This window comes from Rhinopithecus roxellana, chromosome 18, assembly GCF_007565055.1.
Source record: "Rhinopithecus roxellana isolate Shanxi Qingling chromosome 18, ASM756505v1, whole genome shotgun sequence".
Taxonomy (NCBI): domain Eukaryota; kingdom Metazoa; phylum Chordata; class Mammalia; order Primates; family Cercopithecidae; genus Rhinopithecus; species Rhinopithecus roxellana.
Genome location: NC_044566.1, coordinates 50896021 through 50908197, shown reverse-complemented (window position 1 = coordinate 50908197; position 12177 = coordinate 50896021). Strand labels below are relative to the sequence as shown.

Here is a 12177-nt window from a genome sequence, read left to right as displayed (position 1 = left end):
CTAATTAGCTTCTCTAACTTCAGTCTCTCCTTAAGCCAATGTGTTCTTACAGTCCTGGCACTTCTTTGTTCAAAATCTTGTCAACTCATTTCTCAAAATTCCTTAAATGACTCCTAATACTTCAGAAACAAAGGTCATTCCTTACATTCGTGGTCTAGTCTCCTCATCTCCTACCACTCTCCTTCTATACTGTGTTTCCAACCACGGGAATGATTTAGAATAATGTTCTGCTTACTCTTCTGTATACTTTTTCACCAGACATTGTGCTCCCTAAGAAACAATCTCTGCCTTTCATCTAACACAAAGTTCCACTGACTTGATCTCCTAAACAGCCCTGCAATGTGTCCTCTCCGCTCTGTCCCCACTGTCACCTCTTTAGTTCAGATCCTTCATAAATTTCATCTGGACTACTGCAATCACCACTTAACTAGTTTCTTTTGCCTTGGTTCTAACTCCTAGACAACAATAAAGAGTAAAAGCAAAGTTAGCCAAAGTACAAATGTGCTTAAAATCTTTCAATAACTTCCTCACTCTTCTAAATAGAATCCAAATTCCTTAACTACCAGGACTGAAAAGATCTCACTCTTTCCTCATTCACCAGCCTCTTCTCCTGACACTCTTCCACCTGCAACCTCAGCTTCATACCAGTGACAGCAATTTATATATAGCTCCCTAAATAAGCTACTCTCTCATATAACTAAGTCTCTGCTAATGCTGGTCTCGTTGCCTGAGAGACTCTCCTAACTGGGTCTGGTTGACCAATTTTCTATGATCATTCCAATCTGGGTCAATCAATCCCACCAAGGCTACCATAAGTAAACTGCACATACTTCCACCACACTGTGTAGTAACTGTGTGTACCTTCCTGCAGATTAAGAACAACTTGAGCCCTAGAGCTACATACACTTGTGTGTGCATTTTGATCTCTGTATCCCAATACCTTAGGACAAGGCCAGACTCATAAAGGGCATTTTTAAATTCTTACCCATCTAAAACTCCTTAGGCTTATTAAGAGGCTATCAATTTCTCTTTCCTCCAACTTCTCCTTACTGCTGCCAGTGTAATATTCCTTAATGGAAGGTTTAATGAAGTAATACCCTTTATCAAGAACATTCAAAATCTTACTCATTATTTTATTAATCCACTCAACACATATTTACTTGGCAGTTACTACGTGCCAGGCACTTTACTATTTGCTGGAAATATTAAATAAAGAAAACAGGACTGTGCCTTAGTGAGATGGAAAAACACATTTCAAAAGTCCATTTCAACACAATGTGGTAAGGAGACAACAGGGCAGAGAACAACAAGATGATACAGAAGCACCTCAGTCTGCAAGAGGCACTGACTACTGCTTCAAAGATGAAGTACAGCATAAAAGGAAGTAATAATATACACAATGGAAGCAAATTTAATCAAGCTACTGTCCATTGAATTGGTGCAGCTAAAAAGTTTTCATTAATGGCTAATTCATAATGCTTTACGAAGAGAAGGTATGTTTGGAGATAGCTTACGAAAAGTCCTTCAGGGCCACTCTGTAAAGTTCATGGCAGCCCTGCGTCCTAAATGTCCATGTCACAAACACCATGGCAACAGACATTGTGTTCAAGGGCACAATGGTCTTTGCTGCTACTGAATTTCCTACAGTCTTACATCCTATGAAGTCTTTTCAATCTTTGCCACCAAGGAGTTTTTCAAATTGTCATTTATAACAGTTTCCTGGTTCTTTGTCTCTTTGTTCCTTTCCACTATATGAATACAGTGTAATACTATCAGTGCTTATTATGAGGAAATCAGTTTTCCTCATAATCATGTTTTTGTCTTTGACAGGCAAGATTTTTTTCTACTTTTGTATCTTATAAGTAACTTTATTTTCTGTTCATTTGTCTACTGATTGTGCAAGAGCATTAATGCCCCAGAAGAAAAATAAAACATCAGTTAATTGGCTATAGAATGGATAAAAATCAAATCAAGGTTATACTCTTTTCTATGCCATACAAAATTATTATAGTTTTAACAGATTTCAGAATTTTTAACCAAGATTTTTATTAAGAATAATATGTCTAGATACCTATAAAGTTAATATAACCTAAAATGTATTACAGAAAATTTTAAGTAGGTGTTTTACTATAAAATACATAGCCACTTGACAGAAAAGTTGGAAAAGAAAAAGTTTTTATATTATAGGTAATTTTCTCTAAAAAAAAGTCTTATTAAAGTAAACATCTACAATAAAGTTTTCTAGATACAAACTTCTACATTTTAGTGGAAGGTCCATAACTATTGGCTGGTTTACAAGGAGAGCCTCTACTGTCCTCCTTTAACAAAGAAAAGGAAATAAAAGAAAAATACCAGGAACTTGCAGGAAAAAGAAGAGTATGAGAAAAAGGATGCATAGGACATATCCCTCTGAACTACTGAAATCTTTTAACAAGCAAGTAAAAGAGAGGATGATAGCTCTGTTTTGTGTTTAATTTTAAAATGTTTATTTTAATTTAAAAATTGTATATAAAATTACATATATAATTGTGTGTGTGTGTAAATATATATATATATACACTTTATTACCCTAATCATAGCAACAATTCCTCCAATTTTTAAGTATCTTTGGAAAAAAATTTCTGTTTTCTGTCTTATGTCTTAATAAAAGATGTTCGGCCAGGCGTGGTGGCTCATGCCTGTAATACTAGCAGTTTGGGAGGCCGAGGCAGGCGGATCATGAGATCAGGAGTTCGAGGCCAGCCTGGCCAATATGGTGAAACCCTGTCTCTACTAAATATACAAAAATTAGCAGGGCATGGTGGCGTATGCCTCTAGTCTTAGCTACTCAGGAGGCTGAGGCAGAAGAATCGCTTGAACCTGGGAGGTGGAGCCGAGATCGTGCTACTGCACTCCAGCCTAGGCGACAGAGTGAGACTCCATCACACACACACACACACACACACACACACACACACACGCAAAATGTTCAACACTTCATTCTGCATCATCTAAATTAAATTTAGGAAATCACAAAAATAATTACATGTCAATTTCACTTGAATTGGAGTTTACTACCATAATCTAAGTGATTTACCCAAGAACACAAAGCAATACTCTTACCTGAATGTTGTCATAGAAAAGAACATCAGGCACTTTCATTTTCTCGTGCGCATTATAGATCGGAGCACTAACAGCACCAATCCTCAGAGCTCCAGATGTTACTTCACCTAAACATTTCACACAGGACAGATAATTATTCATAGCACTGTCCTCAGAGATGCCAAGCCACCCAACATAGAACGCAATACAGCTTCAGTAATATCTGTGGATTTTAATTTAACATCTAAAGAAATAATCTTGAGAGTAGTAATAAAACACTACAGCTCTAGATACAAAATGCTCCAAAAGGTAACAAATTTTCTTTAAAACAATGTAGATAGAAAACAGTATATATATAATTGTGAGAAACTAAAACAAAACAAAACAAAACCAGAATACAGTCAAGCCACCTTCATAAGCTTGTTTGGTCAGAGACTATAACACATACATAAGTTAAATCACCTAAATTCAAAAGCTCCAAAGTACCTTGAATATTATTTTTTAGTGTGCACCAATTCAGAAACCCCTTAAGATAATCTCCTATAGCTCTAGTCTTAAATTACTATTTTCAGCCAAGTGCAGTGGCACATGCCTGTCATCAGCACTTTAGGAGGCCAAGGCAGAAGGATCACTTGACTCTAGGGGTTCAAAACCAGCCTGGGCAACACAGAGAGACCCTGCCTCTACAAAAAATTTTAAAAATTAGCCAGGCCTGATGGCACATGCCTGTAGTCCCAGCTACTCAGGAGGCTGAGGCAGGAGGATTGCTTGAGCCCGGGAGGTTGAGGCTACAGTGAGCCATGATTGCACCACTGTACTCCAGCCTGGATAACAGTGCAACCTTGTCTGTCTCTCTCTTTCTTTATACATATATATGTGTGTGTGTGTGTGTGTGTGTGTGTATACAAAAATTAGCAGGGCATGGTGGCGCATGCCTCTAGTCTCAGCTATTTATAAATCACTTTGGATAAATTTATTGGATAAATCACTTAAATTGTGAGATATATATATATGTATATACACACTACAAATAAACATAACAAAATGAATATTTTAAAATTACTATTTGCAAGGTTGGTGCAGGAGGCCTATATTTTCAAATAATTACCCAGGTGATTTTCATATCCAGCTAGATTGGGAACCTCTGTCTTATGCAATTATTTTGTAATAATTGTTATATTATTCCTTATTTGCTTTAAATAGGTTGACCTAGAATAGATTATGAGTTCCTGGAAGCCAGAAAACTAAGTAAAAAACCTCTTGAATTCAGGAACATATCTGCTACGTATTCCCTACAGTAACCAGATACGCATGACATGTTCACTGACATGTTTCAAGTTCAATAATAATATTAATAACATTAATAGTAGCAGGTATTTTAGTAATACTAATCATTACAATGATAGAAGCTATCATTTATTAAGGACCTTCTATGTGCCAGATCCCTAGCTAAAGCTTCACCTCATTTTTTTCTCATATGATTTCATGTAATTCAAAGAGGAAAGAATAATGAGAATACTAAAAACATACACTACGTAATTTTCTCAAAATCACCCAGCTAATATGAGTAGAGCTTAAAACAGAATTTAGTCTAGTCTGACATTCTTTCTACCACATGGGATATATTTAATATTTTACTCCAAATAACATTCCAACCTGTGGAAATACTTTAGCAAGCAAATACACAATGCCTTAAACAATTCACCCATCTTTTTTTTTCTACTTCAAATAAGAAAATTACAGTTTGTTTCTCCACTAGAATGTGACTTTTGTGCTAAGCGTTTTGAAAAACAATGGAGAAAAGCAATGTTTGCTTCTATGGAGTACTGTGAACAAGTCTGAGCTAAAAATAATCGTCACCCTGTTTAATCACTGCGGAGTGCTACACATTTGACATGGCACAGTAGATTTTATTTATTTATTTATTTATTTTTTGAGTAGATCTTAACAGTAACTTCGCCCTTCAATAGATCCTTGCCATTTTCCTTTTATTTATAAGTTCTACAGGGAACGAAAACCATGAGCTGTAACACTGAGAGTTTACTATTTATTTACTACCATTAGGTCTCTGAAATAGACCCAGTATAAAACTGTAAAGGGAAAGAAAGATCAGGGATATGGCAGTGAATCTACTATCTAGTTGTATGTTGAGATGGCGCACATAATTTCAGATTCAAACAGCATCTGATGCTATCTATGGTTTAGTTTATGGAATACATCCACTCAGTAGATTTATGGCTTAAGGACAAGTTTATTCACTCAACCAATGTTTATTGTTAAAACATCAACCTCAAAAAGGGAAATGCACTCAGAGAATGGTGATGTTAGCATTTCTGTGGGAGAAAGTTGGCTAGCTATCTTCTAAGAAACCCACAGAATGGCATTATTTTGGTAAATTTGTCAAGGTTTTTCAGCCTAGTAGGCTGTAAACCTGATTTTGTCATCATAACTGAGGGCAAATCTAACTTTCAGGAGAATATTAAAGATATATATTCTGATTTCTCTCTATATATATTCTGATGTAAAATCAGAATTGCAAAATATTATGTGGCAATTGTAACTTTCACATGGACTATGATATGTTGGTTGCCATAACCAGCATATTAATTGGAGGGAACCTGCGTGGAAAGTCAATTCCTCATCAGAAGGTTGTTATATGAACATGGAGAGTTAATTAAATGAATTCTTCACAAGAGAGATGGCCTTAAAGATGAATGGAACCAGACAAGTAAGAAGTCTCTTCACGTAGGCTCCTTATCCCCTACACGAGGCTTAGATGGGCACTGCTAACACTAGCCAGTAACCAAGACCAAACAATCGGCAGTCTGAATGACAGTCGTTCTTTGGATATTTAATAGACTCACTCAAATAATATTGAGAATACAATATTATTCCTTTTCTTTGAGTTGACTCTGCATATCTGTATTCAGATCCCTCAGTATGCTGAGTTTATAATTTGACTCTAAAAAAGTCATCTTATTTTCTCAATACCAAATTCTTGCCTCGGTGCAGCCCCAATGATTAAAAGCATCTGCTACAAAGAAAACCACAATAGTCCCTTTTAAAGAGTGGTCACACATTGGCTGCTTCAATAAGATAGGTATTTACATTTTTAAAAAATTGAAAATCTTTCATTGTGTTCTAATTGAAGAATAGAAAGCTTTTAAATGAAGAACTAAATCTCCCCAGAACTCAAAATTATATTTATGGCTATCCAGAAGAAAAAGTACCATAAAAGACAATACAGGTGGAAATGGAAGGAATAAGATGACATGCATATTCTGATTATTATTTTAGTTTGTATCAACCTAGGAAAGTTTCTCCAACATATTGGACATCGCTGACTCTCAAAATGTAAATGTGCAAAGAAAACAGCATTCTAGATTCACTGGTGAAATACATTTGGAAAAAGTACATTTGTCAAAATTAGACACGTTGATTTACAGCAGGAATTCTCAGAGTATCAATTAGCATCACTTGTGAGTCTTAAGGGTCAGGGGAATTGTATCTAGTATGTACTGAAATGAAGTAAATATTCTAAGATTTTACTTGTGTTTTTCAAACTTAAAAAAAATCAGATTCATTTCTTCAAACTAATATATAAATCAAAGTAGATGAAAACCAAAAACATTTTTAACTGGAATTAAAATAAATAGCATCAAATGTTTGCTAATTATTATTTCACTTAAAAAAAAAAGAACCAAATCAAATACTTACATTTGTAATCCTTCAGTTCTGGCTCCAAATTGTCATCAGTATTTATTTCTATTGTAGCATCTGCCAGATTTTTTTCTAACGCTGACCTAGCAAGACTGGGTAAAAACCTGGAGGGTGAAGAGGGAGGAAGGGGGAAATGCATAAAGTCAAAGCTTTCTGCGATTCTTAAATACATACACACACACACACACACACCGTACTAATTACAACCAATTAAGGAAGATCAGTCTGGATCTGTAAAATCTTAAACAAAATTTTAGAATACATATAAACTTTAAGTATGTGTGAATTATATGTTTGTAGAATCTCCTTTAATAAGTAAAACTTATTTGTAATTAGCAGTACTGATTTATGTACAACACTTTGCAAAATAAAATTTAAAATAATATGCTTTCTTAAGTAGAATTAGTATACTGGCTTATCAAATTTTCTTAGATAGATTAAACAACAACACTTGGCTGTTCTAGGTTGGCAATCATAAACTCAAACCAGTGGAGATGGATTAATGAGATTTTCTTTACTTTCTAACATAAATTTCTGAATGAATTTAAGATTATCTAGCTTGGTTCTTCCTTCTATCAAAAAATGTATCTGCTTATCTATTCTACATATATGTTGTCAAAACAACAATCTAGTGAGTGACAGTTACTCTTTAAACAGATTATGATCATCATGTGCTTGAAGCATGAAACACAGTTTCCCACCCACACAAATAAAGTTATAGCTAGAATTTATGGTCCCAAGTGAGCTAACGGATATGATTTTTAATCCATGGTTTAACTACACCACTTAGATTAACCTCTATGTGATACAATATTCCAAATAAACATACTAAGAACATGCCACTTTTAAACAATTTGGGTTTTTCACAGCTCTAAATCTTTGGTGGTGGTTCCTACAGTCTTGAGTATAATCTCTAATAGTGGAAAGGCTGGAGAGCGTGAGGCAGCAAACAGAGAAGCATGTAAAGAACTGTCAGGTTTCCTGTCCCTATAAAATCCCAGTCTACATATCTGACATTATCTCTTACCTCCTGCCTCATTTTGGGCCAGGCTATGATAGAGGAAATTACATAGCTCTATGCTAGTAACTCCTCAGTTCAGCATCAAGTCAGATTTTCCTGCTCATCTCTGAACTTTCATCATAGTTCTTAGATCATTGCCTCGTTCAAAAACCAAGCCCTCACCTTATCTCCCAGTCCAATAGCTGGGCTTTTGTCCTGTTTCCTGAGCCCTTGTCTTGGCACCCTGCTTAACATTCTCTTAACACTATCCCACAAACTAGAGGCTGGCTTGGTAACATTAGGCCCTGAGCTGCATCCCCTTTACTTCCTATCAGAACACCCTGACTGGCATTGACTATTTTCAGGCTTAGACTTGTTTGCTACTCCCAGGCATCCCCAGCGTGTATATAGTCTGCCTATCAACACATCTTAATGTTGGCCCTGTGTGGAAACATTTCTATATTACACTCCAAAGCCTGCAGAGGATAGCAAATATCACAAGGGTGCCTTCCCTTCATCAGTATTGGCAGGCATTGCTTGCTAATAGGGCATTCTTTCCTGCTGAGATTGAACACACTTCACCATTATTCTCAGTCTAGCACCCAGACAGCATTATCAATCAAGGTACCAAAGAAGTTGAAATATATTTACATCTAGAACATTCTAAGATACTGGCTCATCCAACAAATGAGGAGAATGGAACATATCAGGTGGTGTGAGGCCAATCCTAATTTTTTTCCGAGATTTTAAGGGATTTGTTAACTGTTTCCTTTCCCATTGCTCACTGATATTTTCTACTTATTTTTTCCCTCTCCTCCCTTGGCCTTGGTAAAATAAGCAAATAAATGAATGAATGAAATATTAATCTTTACTATCCTAGCTTCCCAAAACCAAAGCAAGCGCATATCCTGTTGCAAATTTTCCAAGTGTATTTATCACTCTTATGAATAGCCTGGTGTCTTTTAAAAATAATTATTATATTTATCATATTTATTCATTTTATCGACAAAATATTGGAAAGGCTCTAGTCTCATTAGGTCTTGGTTATAAGAAAAACTGAAGAAAGATTCAGCTACACTCTGGGAAAGTCAGAAAGAGAAGTATAGTAGTTACGCTAAGCTAACTCGTATAACTGTCTTTGTCACTGGAGTTGGATAGGATCTTTAGATTAAGGAATAAGATAGGACTTCTCAGGATGGAAGCATAGAAGTCTGTTAAGGATCGGGGTATACTCAAATCACCAGCGCTAGGAAGGAGGGGTATTACTTATAAGAGTGAAAGAAAAAGACTGAGGGGCTCTGTGGATACTAGGCAGTCTTTGACTTCTATTCAGAATATAATTGAATAATTTGTACCTGTGATTTTAAATCTTAAATTTCCAAATAGTATTGAAATATTTAAGATAATTTATGGTACAGCCTATTTATAAATTTAGTTGGTTATATTTGTGCATTAATTACTCAGGAAGGTTTTGTTAATTGAGACATCCAAAGTATTTAAAAGGAAACAGAATATATAAAATTTATTAACCATTTCAAATGTTTGAAGATATTTTATTTAGCTGAGTTTTATAAATGGAACTGGACATTTTTCAAAGGTTTTTCAAAGTGATAGTTAATATCTGCTAGACTTACAGAGTTAATTGAATGAACAGAAAAGCCTAAAGGTCTCAATTTTTTAAATTATAGCACTATAAAACTGAATGCCAGTTTCTAAAACCAAAAATAAATCCCCAAATAGTCTTTCCTGCAAGCAAAACCATTCTTCCAGACAACAAAAAATTCACATCAACATTTATGATTCTAAATTTAACAGTGTATGATTAGTTCGATTAGACTTGTGATTTTTTAAACTAATTACTAACAGCTTAAACAGTGAAAATTTTATACAGATGTTATTCACTTTGCTTATTTATTTATTCAATGTTTAATAAATTTAGATTAGATAATTTCTTTTGATTTTTGTCTGCTTCATAAAGTACTTTGTGAAAATAAGTTATATCAATCTTTGTTTCAAAATTTTCCACAAAATTCAATTCCTTTTCACTGATTCAATATAAAATGAGTTTTTTTTTTTAAAAAAAAAAAAACAATAAAATATTTTATGAATCAATACTTTTGGGTTCCTTCCTGCCACTATGCTATTCTAAAGAGAAAGTTAGTAAGAAGGCTTTTGAGTCTGCAGCCTTGCTAAACTCAACAGATGATTCATAAACAAAATAGCTGTTTTCTATTCATTTCTAGTTGAAAGGGTCATGGAGTGGTTACATAATAGAGTTTTTTGTGGTCAGCTGATAACACTGGAAAAATTAGTCAACTATTCGATACAGTGAATATGCATGAGAATGAAAAGTAACCAATTTTTGTTTTTCAGTTTTTTAAATTATGAAATATTTCAGCATTTCAGAAAATTAAAGAGAATATTATAGAAAATTACAAAGACTATTAAGCATTCTATTCCTCTCTCTCCATCTCTAGACAGAACTCTAACCTTGAAACTGGTGTGTATTTGTTGTCCATATTTTTATATTTTGCTATGTAAGTATGTATGACTAAAAAATATGTTGTACTGTTTATCACATTTAACATTTTTTACAAATCACAAATCACATCATACACTGAACCTTCTTTTGAAACTTTTTTTTACTCAATATTAAGGTGTTATGGTATGTAACTGTAAATACATGCAATTTACTTCATTTTAACTGTTGTAAATTATTTTACCATACAAATATATCCATTTATATATTCATTTCCTACTGATGGACAGATGGGTTGTTTCCAATGCTTCATTACTACAATGATACAGTGAACATTCTTGTATATACTTCCTTATATACACATGTAAGTCTATCTTTAAAGCAGATATCGACAAGTGGAATTGTCAAATTATAGAGTAATAATATATTTAGGCAAAAAAAAGTGATGAAACTTCCATCCCAATAGCAGTGACGAAATTACATTTCTCTCCATTCACAAAAAATGTTACTATAAGTAAAAAATTTAAAGTATAAAATGATAGCTGATTATTATTTTAAATTTCATTTCACTGATTATTGAGGCTGAGCATCTTTTCAAATGTTTATTGGTCATTTGAATTATTTAACCTTTGCATAAATATCTATTCATCCTTTGCTCATTTGGAGTTAAGTCTTTTTCCTTATTCATTTGTAGTCCCTGAATGCCACTCCTTTCTTAATCAAAAATCACGCAAAACATCTTTCCTAGTTTGTGGCTCATAACTTATAAAGTACTTTATAGTGTCATGGATTTTACCTTTTTGTGTGGGATAAAGTGGAAAATCTTTATTTATAACCATGTATTGACAAGCCCATCCATTGCAAAATTGATTTGCAATGCTACATCTTATATACTGAGTTCTCACAAATATGTGGGTTTGTTTCTGTGCTCTGTATCTATTCTAATAGTCTATTTGTTCTTCCCTGTACCAACACCATACTATTATAATGAACACAGATTAGAATTAATACTGATATCTGATAGGTTAAGTATACCCTCATTAATGTTATTCAAAATTTCTTGACTATTAGTAGCCTATTATACTTCCATGACAATTTTGAGATCAGCTTGTCAAATTCACTATAATCTTGTGGGATTTTGACTAATTATATCTACATATCAACTTGGGGCGAAACAGTTTTACAATTCTAAATCTTCCATGTATTTGTCTTCTTTTATAACTTTGAATAAAGATGTATATTTTTCTCCATTAAAGCATTACATGTCATTTATTAGATTATTCTTAGGTGTGCAAAGCTTTCTACTATTATTTTGAATGGAATTTTTTTAAAATTGTATTTCCTCATTGATTGTTACTGGAGTATAGGAATGTCATTGATTTGGGAGTATAAAGTAACCTCACTAAACTCTATTTGTGCTAAATAATTTATTTGTATTTTCTCTTGTATTTTTAATGTAGCTAATCATATAACCTAGGGCAAATGTACTTGCTAAAAGTGCTGAAAGACTGTTCTTGTTTTGTTCCTAACTCTAAAGAAAATGTGACAAGCATTTTGCCTTAAGAATATTTACTGTAAATTTGTGGTAGATATTCTTTATCAGATTCAAGAATTTCCTTTCTGCTCATAGTTTACTAAGAATATTCCTGATTTACTAAGTTATATTTGTTTTTGCCTTGGCTGTCTGTTGAGTTGTATCAAACACTTTTTCTCCATTTATTAGAATATTTTTTCCTCAACTAATAAGATGGTGAATTAAAAAATAGAATATCAAACCTTGACATTCTTGAGGTAATTCCAAATTGCTCATGAATCTTTAAATATAATACACCTATATTTGAGATAAACAAGAAAGATAATTTTAATAGACTGAAGTGAAAAGAGGAAATATCAGAAA

At 33.6% G+C, this 12177-nt stretch overlaps 1 protein-coding gene across 4 annotated transcripts in view; it reads right to left on the bottom strand.

Annotated features, from left to right (window-relative positions):
* The window catches only part of VWA8 (von Willebrand factor A domain containing 8), a 382692-nt gene that overhangs the window by 207256 nt on the left and 163259 nt on the right, over positions 1 to 12177 (bottom strand). For all 4 annotated transcript variants that reach the window (XM_010374503.2, XM_030922264.1, XM_010374504.2 and 1 more), the window contains 2 exons: positions 6799 to 6905; positions 3103 to 3209 (listed from right to left, as the gene is read on the bottom strand). In XM_010374503.2, coding sequence (XP_010372805.1) covers positions 3103 to 3209; positions 6799 to 6905 — 214 coding nt within the window. The remainder of the gene's footprint in view (positions 1 to 3102; positions 3210 to 6798; positions 6906 to 12177) is intronic.